Here is a 16,416-nt window from a genome sequence, read left to right on the forward strand (position 1 = left end):
AAGCGCCTTGAGGTCCTCCACCTTATTTTTTTTATAACTTATTTTTTGTAGGGTTTTCATATACACACAAAGAAAAGAAAATACAACAGTACACATCATTGCATCATTACAGTCTATGCACAACATCCGCTCTGGTTGATTGCTAGGTGGTGGCATGCCAGTGTGTGGCTGGATTGGGCGGTTTAGCCACCATAGTGTCCCAGAATGCAGTGAGTGAGACAGTTGTTAAACTGGCCTACTTCAACAGCAAATAAAAATATCTGGCCTACTTCAATATGCCCAATCTGAGAACTAGGGTAGTGACCCTGAGACGTCCTCCACCTCATGACGAGGGGTGGGTTAAAGAAAGACTTTGACCCGTGCGCTTCAGTTTTAAGCCCTGAAGTGCTAAGTGGCCAGTGTGTATAAGTGACACCTCTTCACTGAGTAGGGTAGGGTCAGCGACTCTCCCTGACACAATCTCACTATGTGATGAGTAAGGGACTGTCGCCTCCTTTCATTGGCTGACCAAGGTCAGCTAATGAAAGAAGGCAGCAGTCCCAACCCTACAGGATCTTTTGGAGACTTCCCTCACACCACCGAGATCATTCTAGTATTTGGGAATGTGCATGTGTATGTGCCTGGGCTTGGTGGTTGTGAATGTATGGGTGAGAGTGAGTGAACATGTAGATAGTGGAGTGTGAGCATGTATGTTTGTGCGTGAGTAGGCCACCCCCGCTTGGCCAAATTAACGGGCCTCACTGCATCGGATATTCCAGCACTCACCCTTCCCACTACACCACGGCCTCGCACAGTCTCCAGCGTCCCCGTGAGGCTAAATATTCGCCAATGTCTCTCCCGGAGCTGCACAGTCTCTAAGCTCATGTTTTCCAATCGAATGCAGTAACGCCACTAAATAAAAAAGAAAATTGAGAGGGTGAAAAACATGGTATGAGTTTATTCATCCACAGCATGTCATACTATACCCTACCACTTAATAGAGAATGTAGGCATGGTGAATTCCTTTAATCATTTACCCTAAATAACATTTGTACCACTGCTCGTTATTTCACAAGACTCTTTCATAACCTACTAGTTATTGATTTATTTTGGTAAACTAGAGAAACATTAAAAATGCTAAAGGTATAGCTAACGTTTATAATTAAGGCTCCCTGTTTTCCGTTTTTACTGATTTTTACTGATAAATGCAGACAGAATAGGCCAATAGATGTGTGGATTGATAGAAAAGGGGGTTGAAAAAGAAAGGAATTTTAGTAAAGAGGCTTTAACAGCAGTAGCTATGCCCAAGGTTGATATTGAAATTTTCATATTTTTATATAAGTGCACTGATTTATCTTCTGCGTGTATTCGCAGCACTGAAACCCGGCAGACATTCAAGCATGACTGGATATTTATCGGTTAAATAAATGTGGAACTATACTAATTTCAGCTTGACTTTTCCACAAAACTCAAAAGAAATATGGATAAATACAGACGGATATGGAATGAAATACCATAAAACCGGGAGCCAGATTTATAATTTACGCACCACCTTCAAATTACTGCGATCAGCAGGCCGTTGGTTAAATCCTTAGTAATCCACTGTAGCGTCACCACAGATTTCTAATGACCACCTAGAGCGCTAATATGTTTGTTCAAAACAAAACCAAGGCTCTCCTGAATGCCAGTTTGCTGAAGCAGGAGCTGCTAAATTTAAAGGCTGTCCTGAAGAGCAGACTGAATTAAATAAGCATTAAGATGACAATGCAGGCGTGAAACCAAAGGGTTAAAAGTGTGAGGGAAAGTATAGGTTTTTAGTAACTTGAAGCATAATATATTTTTAAAGGGGATAACAATAGTTAAAGAGATAAATGTCTGCATAAGTACAGTATCCTCGTTCCACATCTGTTTACACAGCCTGCACATCTTCTCAGGTGCTTAACAGCTCCATAATATTAAAATAGTAAGATTTTGATATATATATTCATATATTCACTGAAAAAAACAAAGGTTTCAAGGACGTTATAGTTAGTTGGACATTTCTCTCGTACAAAACCATAGAAATTGCCCTACTATAGTTAGGTCAGCTAACTATAACTCGCGCACCCGCAATGAACTTCTGTGTGGTATTTACTGGAGGTAACAGGAGGAGTAGTTAGCCCCCAACGCCAACCTTGGGGGCCAACTATACCTTATATTACCACCAGTAAGTCCCACACAGCAAGATTGCTAACTTCTTATATCAAGCCCCGCCCCCTCCACCACTGTGCAAATGTGCCCCCTAGCACGCTGTAAGTTGGGGGATTAAGTTCCCTTGAATCCTGAGTGTTTCTGGGGGCCAAATAGCCAACCAGGTACCTCCGAGAAGCGGCACAGAGCTGCGTTGCAGAGAAGTATGCCGAGGCCATGCCCCTTTTTACACCTCTCTGCAACGCACAGCATGGGTGCTTACTGGGGGTACCTGGTGAGCTAGTTGGACCCAAGGGACCCTCAGGATTAAAGAGGACTTAATCCACCAACTTACAACGTGCAAGAGGGCCGTTTGAACAGTGGTGCAGGGTGGAGGCAGGGCTCGAAGTGAGAAGTGTGCAAACGTGCCCTGAGGCATGTTTTAAGTTGGGGGATTAAGTCCCCTTGAATCCTGAGGGTCCCTGGGGTCCAACTAGCCCACCAGGTACCTCCAGTAAGCGCCACACAGATGTGCTGCCGAGAGGTGTAAAAAGGGGCGAGGCCTCGGACCACCTCTCTGCAACGCAGCCCTGTGGCGCGTACTGGAGGTACCTGGTGGGCTAGATAGTTCGCCTTGAATCCTGAGAGTCCCTAGGGGCTAATTCCCCACCTTAAAACGCCCCGAGGCCTTGCACCCCTTTTTTTTTTTTTTAAGCGAAGGGGGACCACTGGCCCCCCTCCAAAGGGCAATTTTGGCACCAGGGACCCCATACCCCAGGGCCGGCCTTTTTAAAAAAAAAAAAAAAAGTATTATTAGGGAAGGGGGGCCGCGTGGCCCTCCGTCCCTGGGCCACTATTGGCCCAGGGGACCCCATCCCAGGGTGCTTGGCCATTATTTTTTTAATTATGATTTAAAAGGGGGGACCGCGCAGCCCCCCCTCCTCAGGCTAATGGGGTCCCCGGGGCCCAGTCATTCGTGTCTTTTTTTTTTAAGGGAGGGGGGCCCGTGGCCCCCCACACGGGCCATTTCTGGCCCCAGGGCCCCCATCCCCGGGGCCCAGCCATTTGGTTTTCTTTTCCTCAGGGCACCTGAGAGTTTTTTTTTTTTTAAACGAAGCGCAGGAACCCGCGCTTCGTTAAAAAAAAATTAAAAAAATCAGCAGCATAAGCGACCCCATTGCGATTTCTGCCAACATTATAAAAAAATATATACTTTTTTGGGCCCTGGGGGTCCTTGTGGGACCCCCTGAGCAGGCCTAGGGTGTCAGGGTGTTTCTACCATGTCCCCTTTTCTTCTTTTAAAATCTTTTTTCTACTGTTTTCTTGTGACTCTGTTCTACAGAGTCACAAGATGGCTGCCAACACTTCCTGGTTTGGAGTGTTGGCAGCCAATTACAATGAAGCTTGTGGTCGGGAGGGTTTGCGAATCCACCGTGGCCATAGATGTCGAAACTTTTTCTTTTTCTATTTTCTCAGGAACTACTGAACGGGTTTACACCATTTAACAACACGCATTGGCATAGCCAATGGGTCTCGCCGTTGGGACCTTATAAGTGTTTAGCCAAGCAACAGTTGATGTTGTTTTGCACAAAGGACATTGTGCTGCATAACTAAATACTTATAAGGCCCCAAAGGCGTGACCTATAGGCTATAACAATGCTTGTTTTTTCTTTGCACTTGTATTCAGTGCAAACTCGACCCGAAGGAATTGGAGCGCTTTACATGAGGGCACTAAACAGCCGAGTGAACTTGGAGTTATCACACCGAATAGCTGCACAGGAGTAAAAGAGCGTGAGAGAATGCACATCAGGTTCCCACTGAATTCATTGTAGAATGTGCTAAGATTGCCCTTGAACAAAACTACTCCATGTTCAATGGAGACTTTTATGGCCAACTGAAAGGTGTGGCCATGGGTGCTATTTTTGCACCAGACATAACTAATCTGTGTGTAGCTTCTTTTGAAGAGAAGGTGATTTATAATAACAATCCCTTTAGTTCCCATATAAAGGATTATCTCAGATACATCGATGATGTATGCTTAATATGGGAAGGCACTCCTGTTGAATTGCAAGGTTTTCATTCCTGGCTGAACCAGCAGAATACGAATTTACAATTCACTATTGAGAGTAATCAATGTACCATCAGTTTCCTAGATTTAACTATCTGGAATGATGGAGGGAATCTAGCCATGAGTCTATACACAAAACCTACAGCGGGGAATACACTATTAAAATATAATAGCCACCATCCACGCAATTTGCGGGATAATCTCCCTTTTGGGCAGTTTTTGTGTATTAAAAGCAACTGTACCAGAAGGGAGGATTATTTAAAAGAAGCTAAATTGTTACAATCTAAGTTGGTGATGAGAAGTTACCCATACAGATTAGTGAAACATGCAATGAAACGTGCATGGTACTACGATCGACATGCGTTACTGCATAAAGAACAAAAAACATCACAAGACATTCAACATGATTCAATTACTTGTGTAACTACATTAGGAACGGAGTCTAATACTATCAAAAAGATTATCCTTAAAAACTGGCATCTCATACAGAAAGTGGAACCTCATTTAAAACAACCATGTTTTGCTTTTAAAAGAGCCTGAAATTTGAGAGATCACTTAGTCAGAGCCTACAATGAACAAAGCGCAGTCACAATACAAAACGTGGGGTTTAATGCCGGTAATAGGACATTACCCGTGTGGTAATTGTGCAGCTTGCGCAACCACAAGTGTAACCAAAACGTGTATCTTTAACGGAAAGGGATGGAAACTATGACATCATTTGAATTGTTTGACAAAAAATGTCATCTATTGCATACAATGTCAGTGTTCTCTATTGTATATTGGTAAAACAAAGCAAGAGGTGAAGCGCATTACGCAGCATCAGTCGAGGATACATTGTAAAGAAACAATGGCACCTTTGGTTGAGCATTATTTACAAAATGTGCATACTCCTTCTGATGTGAAATGGTTTGTGCTGGAGATTGTTAAAAGTTCAAAGAGACGGCAGAACGTCGACAGGCTGCTCACACTCTAAGAGAACAAATGGATTTGGTCATGCAAAACTGTTGAAAAGAGATTGAATTCTTTTGTTGAATGGCATGCACTAGCCACTTTGAAGTTTTCCATGAATGTACCATTACTGAAGTCTCTCCGCAACTAGTTTTCCGCAAATGTACCATTGTTGAAGTTTGTTATTTTATTTTACAATGGTACATATTATGAAGCAGTCCTGTAAGGCAACATTATAGACACCTGGGGTAGGGTTACCTTTATGCTGTCATTTAGAGTGTGCTAATACACTACGTCCCCCTGAGGCATGAGTGAGGTCTTAATGCTTACGATTTTCCGCAGGTACTTATCATTTCCTGACCCTGCTTTTTGACTAGCTTTTGTTATTGTGATTCTTGTGTTCCACACACTGAAGATGTGATGGAGTGGGTAATAGGACTACATGTACAGTGTAGACTTTAGACTGATGCCCTGACCTGGTGAAAAAGGCTATTTAGACTATTGATTGGTTGGTTTTGTTTATTTTGTGATGTCCCTTAGGTACGGGGTAGCTCATGTTAACTAGATGGCCCAGTTATGATTAAGATTCTGATTAGGGTGTTGATAGAGTGATTAGCATCATGGTGGAACGTTCTTAACTGAGGCGCTCATACTAGAGTTATATCCGATGCAATTAGAGTGGTTTTGTTCATTTTCATGACTGAGGCTTTTTTTGTTTGTTTTGAATTAGACGGCTTTATACAAATATATTTTTGTGGCGCATACTCACTTAAGACGGCCACCAAGTACACAACGTTTTAGGCGTCTGCTTACGTTCTGAGGTTAAAGTTCCCTTTTACGCTGCCGCCGCACTGGGTCTCTGGAGTCGAGTGAAGAACTGAACACTGCCGGTTCCGAATAGAAGTCTACACGGCATTTTTGATTTTTTGATTATGTGATTTTGTTTCATTTTCGAGGTTGACATCAGTTTCTAATTGACGACTGTGTTCTATTCTCAGGCCTCATTTCGATGATTGACTCGTACGGCTCACTTGTGAGGATCGTGTGTTTTCTACGGCTATAATAGATGAATCAATTGTGGTTAGACTTGGGCGTAATCGTTAGTGATACATTTTTAATTTCTAGATTTGGAGAGGTAAGAGGAGTTTCTGGGGTGCACTTAATGGATTAGGTGCAATGTAATTGTTTTGGAGTGATGTTTGGAATAGTTATATGTACACTTTGGATGTGGATATTTAGAAGGATTTTTTCTTTGAATACATTCAATACTTTTATACTATTTAAGGTTATGGTGGCACTGGTTGGTGTGTTACAGAGCACGTTGAAGGCCAAATAGCATGTTTTTTGGTCGTTGGTGGCACTTTTTATTGATTTGTGGCACTTCAGCTACACACGTAAACACATCAGAGATAAGTTGTTCATGTTTTCTTTGAGTGATGAGCAAGACGGTACCTTTGAACTCAGGGTTTCCTCTATACATGTTATATTTTTATGTTTTTATTGCATTAGATTGATTGTGCAACTCCTCCGTCCTGAAGATGGTCTCGGGGGATCTTCTAGACCATTAGAGAGACCAAAACGTCTACGCTTTGGCACCTTTTTGTTTGGATTTATGTTCTTTGAGGCATAATGAAAGCAATATAAAAAGATCTGTTTCATTTTGACATATGGTGATTTTCGTCCAAATGTATGAAAAGCAAAAGGCGTTTTGTTACTATTGTGTAATTGATGGAGACAATCAGTAGTATTTTGGTTGCCGTACGTCTAATTGAATATTTTGTCTAAAATTGTATTAAATAAACATTCAACAACGTTGTTTCATGAGAAATTCCCGAGTTTGTGATAAATTATGTTCACATATGTGGCATGCTTTGAAATAAGAAATAATATTTAAATGATTCCTCTAGGGACATTTGTATGGTGTTATTAAATACAAAGGCAGCTGAACACAGGGCGAAAGCAGCAATCATTAAACTGTATTACAACCACGCCGAGCAATGAAAAACAAAGGAGTTAAACAAAAGGGGGAAAAGACGAAAGCTCCCTAAAAAAGAGAAAAATGCAAGCATTACACAAAAGGAGGGAAAACACGAGCGCTCGAGAACAACGCAACGCTTCCACAACAAAAAGTATTGGCCGCTCGACCGTGAAAGCGAAAGTGATCGTGGTGAGAGTGATCGCAAGGACGCGCTATGTGGAAGCTGTGTACATCGCGCGCGCGTGTGCGCGTAACAGCAAGCTGGTGGCCGGCAAAAGCCTCTGGGTAGCACTTTTGAAAACACAGTTACTAAATGTCTCACCAGAGCAGCACATGCGCCTGCTCAGGCGAGACCTAAAAAAGACTCTTTCTGAACCAAGGGCTACCTTTTTGCCAAATTTGGTGTAATTCCATTCAGCAGTTAGAGCTGTAGCTTTGTCTAAAGTTTGCTATGGAAAATAACATGGGGAAAACACGTTTTCGGACCCCCTTTTTTCGTGTCCCTGCTTGGCGAATCACCCCGAAACTTTCAAGACCGGAGCGGACCGGATCTGATCTCTAGTTTTGAAAATTTCGCGAAGATTCGTCAACTGGCACCAAAGTTATTGGGAAAATAAAAAATGCTATTCCTATGGAAACTAGGTCCTAACTAGAACTACCTACTGGCGACCGCCAGTAGGTAATATATATATTTGTATTCACCGAAAAAAACAAAGGTTAAAGTGGCGTTATTGGTAGGTGTTGAACTGAGACACAAGTCAACATTAAAAACCCTGAAACTACTTAAATAAGCAGTACAGTTCAGTGAACTAACCATAACTTGTGCCCCATACATGCACTGCTTATGACTTCATATTACATCACACATGGCATTAAACGATTACATCAATGATTTCACTGATGACATCTCATTCATAGCCTCCAGCCGGACCATGCATCCAATAACCACCAGGACTTCGACTCAGTGCCTACGCTTCAGAAAGTCCTGCACCAAACCACCTACAAGCATCAACTCTCCACTGCACACAATCTTCAGCCATACATAGGACAAGTTTGACACAGGGCTTAGCATTTGGACAGACACAAAAACTGTAACGACTTTGAAATATGTAGTAAAAAAAAAAAAAAAGTACTAAATGGTGCATACTCATTTAAAGCATAACTTACATAGACATATGGTTTACATAAAATAATTAAACTCTAGCCCACTCCCTCTTGATAAACTAGCCCATTAAGTGGCCTAGCCACTACTCTGCATGTATGCAAGTTTTCACGGGCAGACTCTCAAACTTGGTTATGTAGTGAAGCCCCTGCTATATAAAGCTTTGTCCTGTGGACAACTTTTCACGGAGAGCCAACACCCTCCACACACACAAGCCTATATAAGGAAGGACAAACATGTTGCAATTGCATACACTCATTTGCAGTAAAGAAGCTGTAGCAAATTTGCTCTAGAGGTATCTCAATAAATACTTTTCAATGTCAGAAGCACAAAGCAAACTGTCACACTCATTGAATGATGTCATCAATGATGTCAGCAATAAGGTTATTAAACATATCACGAATAATGTAATATGAGAGGTATTTTTAACTGATATTTTTGCCTAACTATAACGTCACTTTAACCTTCTATATATACATTCATATGTTTTGAGGTGGACATCTTGGGTTATATAATGCCTTGCACCTCTGCATATATGTTTTTTGCTACTCAACCAAAACCAGAATACAAGGGATTACATTTATCTAGCAAGGTAAAAATCACTCAAGAGGCCTCTTGACTGTTAAGAGAGTTGTGTACAGTAACCGTGGCATTCAAGCTATTAGGGAATTTCTCATGTCAGTTTTGCTGAACTGTGGTAATAAACTCAAACCTGACCGTTGTATTGTAATAATAATCATGTTAATGGTTGTTTATTAGTACAATTTCTCAAAGAAATATATAAGTGTGTCATATTTATTTTCAATAGCATGACATGTATCAGATAGCCAGGGAGACAGAAAGAGATGGTGACTACTCATCATTTACAAACCCAACTACACAGAACATTTTAATGAACAGCAGAGTCATATCACCCCCAGAGGCCCACCCTAAACATATTCATCACAAAAACATCCAACAAGTAAGTTACAAGTAGTTGGTCACAAAAGGCCACCTTCCTCCACCCTCGTCAGACAACTTGTGAGAGGGCTGAGAGTCTGGGCATGGTGCACACCTACTTCCCACCTCCCTTCCAGCTCCCAAACAGCTTTCCCCAAAAATATAACTTACCCAATACACAGGGGTATTTTGTGTCTCCTACAAGGAAAGAAGAGAAAAAATAATGTATTAACCACAGTACAAACCGGGTCTCTTCGAAAAATGCCAACGCTCATGCAAACAACTTATAGCTGGACAAACACAGCAATTGTAGCAGCACTCAAAGCAGCACAGAACATTTCACATGTATGTTAAGAAATACCCCACAGGCCTTCTGAATGCCAAAAGAGGCCTTCAGAAACGCTTCATAGCAATTTGGGATTTGGCCATCTAGGAAACTTCCAATCGAGAGGGTCAAAGGGGACACTGTTGAGGACAGGCTCCAGTCCGTTCGATTCTACATGGGGCGTGCGGACAGAGTTTGGCAGACAGGGCGCTCCATCACATTGCTGACTGAGAACCCTGTCTGCCAAACTCGAAACCTGCCCCTTAGTGTCTTTGTGCAGTGGTTCAGCCCGCCGGGTACACAATGGCGGTTTTATACGCACACGGCTGGAGTTGTTGAGGTCAGGACACCACTGCTTTGTGGCTCTAGGCTCATGGACGGTGTCCAGGCGGGATGTAATCTTCTTCGTACAAGATTTCGATAACATGTTAGGTTTTAAAAGCTCAGGAATTTATTTGGCGTGAACAAAAACCATTGTTGCCTCTGTTCCCTTCAGATGCAATAAAGCACGGTTCTTGGATGTACTCACGTTGCCTTGCCTGCAGGCAGGTTTTCAAGCGCCGCGGCATTTCTGTTGTTATTTACATATCTTTTCCCTGCAACTGTCTCTTGTACGGACTGTGGCATTCAGTGCTCGCGTCGAAGTTTGACAATCAGTGACCATGCGTACCCAGGCTTTAATTTCGTAGCTTCCTTTCCAGTGCAAGCTTATATCTGCGGTTGTGCGGATTAAATCACACAGATGAAGCATTTTCCCAATAATGTATTCCCCAGTCTACTGCCATTTTACCCTGCATCGTGTACACTCCAGATTCCGATATACATGTCTATAAAGCAAGGCTGCTCGGACAGGGTTGGATTGGGAATGAAAATCGGCCCGGGCACGCAAAAAAAAAACGGCCCACATTTGCATAAACACTCCTCATATCACTGCTTCTCATATCAATTCATCTGTGCCTCTTTAACATCGTAGCGCTCTACTGCTCTGTTTACCCATTGTGCATTGCTTGCATTGTCTTATATATCATTTGTGCCTCCTTAGTATCTGTGCCTCTTTAACATCGTAGCGCTCTACTGCTCTGTTTACCCATTGTGCATTGCTCGCATTGTCTTATATATCATTTGTGCCTCCTTAGTATCGTAGCGCTATATTGGTCGCATTGCCTGATAAATATAATTTGTGCCTGACTGTGGCCCCAATCTCGTCCTGTTTTCGCTTTCGTTTTTGCTGCCATTTTGTTGTGTTGCCTCGTAGCCCGTCCCTCCACCCCGCTCCCGCCTCCCAGCTGCTCCTCCCTCGCTCCGCCCCCCTCCACTATCCACATATGACAGACGCATTTGCGCGCAGCGTTCACGCGCTGCGGTCGCGCCCCATGCGCGCCGAAGGTGCGCCAAAGGTAAGCCCGTCTACGCCCGTCCGCGCCTGGACCGCGCCCAGCGCCAGATCCCCTGGCCCCCGCAAAACCCACTCCACCCGCATAACGTACGACGCCGCTACCCTCTCAGCACTCAACCCCGGCCGACTCCCCAATTGCTACCAAGCCGCCCCAGGACTCACCCATGGACCCTTCACCTGCCACTCCTGCAAGTTTGACTGCATCAGGTCCCACACCAAATCCACAAATTCCAAACAGAACTCCGACAACAACCACCTGAAGTGCATCCTGCTCAACACCCGCTCGGTCCACAGACACGCCATTGAACTCTGGAACCTACTAGACACCACATCGCCGGACGTCGCCTTTCTTACAGAAACCTGGATGAACGCCTCATCAGCGCCCCGACATCGCCATAGCCATCCCGGAAGGCTTCAAGATCATCCGAAAAGACCACACCAACCAAACAGGAGGAGGCATCGCCATCGTCCACAAGAACACCATCCGCATCACGACCAGTTCCGACGATAACCTCGCAGCCGCCAAACACCTTCACTTCCAGATCCACACCGATCCCAAGACCAACTCAGAGGCACCCTCATCTACAGACCACCAGGACCCCGCACACATTTCAGCAAAGACATCACGGACTTCATCAGCCCACACGCCCTCCCCTCCGAGGACTACATTCTACTGGGAGACCTCAACTTCCACCTGGAAAAGAACAACGACAGCAACACCACCACCCTTCTAGACAACCTCGCCAATCTCGGACTCAAACAACTTGTTGACACCCCCACCCACTATGCCGGGCACACGCTCGACCCAATCTTCACCTCCAGCAAGCACATCTCCTTCAATCACACCACAGCTCTCCATTGGACGGACCACAGCTGCGTTCACTTCAACTACAAAAAGACTATGACCTACAACCACCCACAACCAATTCCCCGCAGAAACTGGAACAAAATCACCACCGACCAGCTCTTCACATCGCTCCACCAAAACCCTCCTGCCAATTCATCGGGCCCAAACCAAGCAGCCACCAACCTCACACAATGGATCACCCACAGCGCTGACGAATTAGCACCCTTGAAAAACAATCAAACCAAACAAGGTAGCAAAAAAGCCCCCTGGTTCAATGATGACCTTAAGAAATCCAAGAAGATCTGTCGCACCCTCGAGAAAGCCTGGCGAAAAAACCCAACCACTGACAACCTAGCCACCCTCAAGAACGCCACCCGAAAACACCACCAACTGATCAGATCCACCAAGAAATCAGCATTCAAGGATCGACTCAACAACAACGCCCACAACAGCAAAGAACTATTCAACATCGTCAAAGAGTTTACCAACCCCACCACCGCACCAACGACATCACTCCCTCCCAAGAACTCTGCGACTCTCTAGCCTCGTTCTTCCACAACAAAATCGCTGACATACATAACAGCTTTGGAGACCAGTCCACCCCACCCACCTCCGAACTAAAATCCTCCTCCAACAACCTTTGCGCCTGGAACCCAATCACCACTGAAGACACCATCCGCCTAATGAACACCATCCACTCAGGATCGCCAACCGACCCATGCCCCCACCACATTTTCAACAAAGCAGACTCCATTATCGCACCCCATCTCCGAGACGTCATCAACTGCTCCCTCAACTCCGCTACCTTCCCGGAAAGCTGGAAACATGCCGAACTCAGCGCCCTCCTGAAGAAACCCACAGCAGACCCCACTGATCTTAAGGACTACCTCCCCATTTCGCTCCTCCCATTCCCTGCTAGTCATCGAAAAAGCCGTCAACAATCAGCTCGCCGCCTTCCTCGAATCCAACAAAGCTCTTGACCCTTCTCAGTTCGGCTTCACTGCACAGCACCGAGACCGCCCTCATCGCAGCAACTGACGACATTCGAACTCTACTGGACAATGGAGAAACAGCTGCCCTCATCCTACTTGACCTCTCCGCAGCCTTCGACACAGTCTGTCATAGCACCCTTATACAACGCCTCAGCAACGTCGGAATACAAGGAAAAGCACTAGACTGGATCATCTCGTTCCTCGCCGGAAGAACGCAGAGAGTCCGCCTCCCCCCTTTTAGATCAAAAACCACCGAAGTCATCTGCGGCGTACCACAAGGATCTTCACTGAGTCCCACCCTCTTCAACGTATACATGAGTCCCCTCGCATCCATCGCGCGCCAACACAACCTCATCTCCTACGCAGACGACACCCAGTTGATCCTCTCCCTCACCAAAGACCCAAACACCGCCAAAACCAACCTACACGAAGGGATGAAAGAAGTAGCCGAATGGATGAAGAACAGCCGTTTAAAACTGAACTCGGACAAAACGGAAGTCCTCATCTTAGGATCATCCCCCTCCGCCTGGGACGACTCATGGTGGCCTCCGGCCCTGGGAACCGCTCCCATACCGACAGACCACGCACGGAACCTGGGCTTCATCCTGGACTCCTCCCTCTCGATGACCAGACAAGTCAACGCCGTCTCATCATCTTGCTTCAACATCCTACGTATGCTCAAAAAAATCTTCCGTTGGATCCCCACAGAAACAAGAAAGACGGTCACCTATGCACTGGTCACTAGCCGACTGGACTACGGAAACACCCTTTACGCCGGAACCACAGCCAAACTACAGAAAAAACTCCAACGCATCCAAAACGCCTCGGCCAGACTCATCCTAGACATCCCCCGCCAAGCCCACATTTCCGGTCACCTGAAAGACCTCCACTGGCTCCCCGTCAACAAGAGAATAACGTTCCGCCTCCTCACCCACGCACACAAAGCCCTCTACGACCTAGGACCAGAATTCCTCAACACGCGCCTGTCCTTTTACACCCCCACCCGCCAACTACGATCGGCCAATCAAGCCCTCGCCGCAATCCCACGCATCCAAAGATCCACCATGGGGGGAAGATCCTTTTCCTACTTAGCGGCCAAGACCTGGAATTCTCTCCCCACCCTCCTCCGCCTTACACAGAACCAACTCTTCTTCAGAAAACAACTAAAAACTTGGATATTCGAAGTAAAGTACCCCCTCCCTCAAGCGCCTTGAGATCCTCTGGGTGAGTAGTGCGCTATACAAATTTTAAACTTGAACTTGCTTTGGTGTAATCTTATAAAAAAACTTTGGGGGGTGGTGTAAAAAAATGCACGCGTTAGTTTTCACTGGTGTAACAAGTGAGGCCACTTCTACTAAGCGCCCCCCTGCCCCCGCTCAGTATGTGCAGACATTAATGGGCCGGCCCGAGAGACAAAGGGAGTGATACCTCTGCTAAACGGAGGTAATGAGCACCCATCTGCCTCTAGAAAGGCCACTCAGACACCCACTGGGCAGCTGACTGTATCAGAAGAACAGAGACAGCGCCCAAATAGCCCCCCAGACTGCTCCAAAAAGCAGCCCACAACAGAACTCGGACACCGGCCCTTCGGGCATCGCCCGAATGCCCGCATACCAATCTGACGCTGTGCTCGGATGAACCTGAAACTGTCGGCCATCGAGGGGAGACCACTTCGTCATCAGGGGGAGCTGCAACACGTGTGGTTGAATTTAATTTGGTCATTACGTGTTACAGGTAATTTCATATGTGAGGTGCACGAGGGGAGACAGCTCCGAGCTCTTCGACAATCAAGCACTGTCCTGGGAGCGGGGTTTGGTGTGAGGTGAGTTTAGTGCCAGGAGTCCTTTCCCTACAGAGCGCAACAGGGCAGAGATTTCAAAAGGCCGCATGGCAGGGTAAAACAACAAGCGCTCGCCATGACACAGCCCCGTCCCTTTCAGACTCACTTCCTGCTGATGTAAAAGGTTCCTTATCTTCTTTATGGGGCCATCTGTTGGACCCATAAAGAAGATAAGAAACCTTTTACGCCAGCAAGAAGTCAAGTAAGCCAGTGTGAAAAGGACGGGGCTTACAGAGAAAGAAGAACGTCACTAGGACCTCTTCTCCAGTGGCTGGCCACCGTTTAGGACGCCAGCCAATGGAGAAGAGGGGCGGGGCTTAACCTCGCTAGTGAAAGTTCCTCTACCTCATTAAGTCTCGCAGCTCAACAGCGCATGCTCAGTCTTTCGCAGGCGGAGACCTGAAAAGGATTTAATCAAAGGGGGAGAAAACGGGAAAAAGGGGGAGAAAACGGGAAAAAGGATTAAAAAAATAGGCTGTTTCCATATTCTATGGTAACATTATCATTTGGGAACAGTACTCCGTGGACATGTGTGCGAAGCAAAGATCACCAGTCATGATACTATTAGCAAACGAGAAAGCTTAGCAAAACAGATGCACAGAGATGATCTTTTTAGGTATTGTATTGTATTGTAATTGCATTTATATAGCGCTTACTACCCCTGATGAGGCATCAAAGCGCTCTTTCGGCGAGTAGCACGCTACTCCGGGACCCATAGAGGATTAGTGTTGAATTAGTATAGTGAAACATGCAAGTACATTTTAAATGGTGGATAGGTTAGTGAGTTATTTAGATTTGGAATGATAGCAGTCACACAACCCATCCTTCCTGGTAACAAATATAAAGATCAAATTGTCACTTAATTATCATAGCTGCATTAAGTGTGTATGCTCAAGTGTATAACCGAGCAGGAAGAGACTTGGTAAGGAGGGGTGATTTTTGTGCTTTGTGTAAAATAGCAAGGAAAACAAGTTTAATAACTTTCACCCAACGTTAAATGCCTCCGTTCAGAGTGCAAAATTACCCTTCTCGTCATAATTCAAGCGAGTTTTCCGGACTCCATTTAAAATGATCATATTAATGTAGTACATCTCTATAACAAGTCATATCCAATTTTAGTTGTAATAACTGGTAAGTGGATTATAAGTACCCAAGATTCAAACTGCGTGGTGTCTCATCCCATCAAATATTCTGCTTAGTGATCACTAACATCACACATGTGAAGGAATGGATGATTAAAATTGAAATATATGCCTTGAGGAAGTTTAAATAGGGACAAAACGTGTCGGCTGCCAATGAATTAATAGGATGTGAGTTTTGGTATTGGAAAAACGAAGAATAAAGGATACATGGAGATTTTTAAAAAAGATATCCAGACTGAAAGACATTTTTTTAATTTGATGTGACACAAAGAATGAACTTGAAGTATAATATTATGACTACTACTGGGTGCAGATTAATGTTAAAAAATTGCCGACCCATTCCAGCAAAGCCTGTCCAAAAATATTCCCAAAGCCATTTAAGAGAGATATTGGCCTGTAGTTGCTTGGTGTAAGCTTGCTTCCCTTCTTGTGCAAGCGATGGAATTGGTGGGTAACACAGAGTTAAAAACTTTTGTCGACAGGCAACAAAACGGGTCCTGACGCTTTGTTGAGCTTCTGGCAACAAACTGAGAGGTTTGCCTAAATACCCACAACCACCTGGGCTATATAAACAACTTAATGAAGTTATGGTGTACAAAATGGGGATCAATTATAACACAAACAAATTAAA

General features: G+C 44.9%; 1 protein-coding gene across 1 annotated transcript in view; it reads right to left on the minus strand.

The window, feature by feature from the left end:
• Positions 1–16,416, minus strand: part of LOC144768600 (polymerase delta-interacting protein 2-like) — a 148,695-nt gene that overhangs the window by 44,114 nt on the left and 88,165 nt on the right. The window contains exons 8-9 of the mRNA XM_078652397.1: positions 9,415–9,441; positions 766–891 (exon numbers count right to left, since the gene is read on the minus strand). Of these exons, the coding sequence (XP_078508523.1) occupies positions 766–891; positions 9,415–9,441 (153 nt within the window). The remainder of the gene's footprint in view (positions 1–765; positions 892–9,414; positions 9,442–16,416) is intronic.

This window comes from Lissotriton helveticus, chromosome 7 (genome assembly GCF_964261635.1).
Source record: "Lissotriton helveticus chromosome 7, aLisHel1.1, whole genome shotgun sequence".
In the NCBI taxonomy this organism is placed as follows: domain Eukaryota; kingdom Metazoa; phylum Chordata; class Amphibia; order Caudata; family Salamandridae; genus Lissotriton; species Lissotriton helveticus.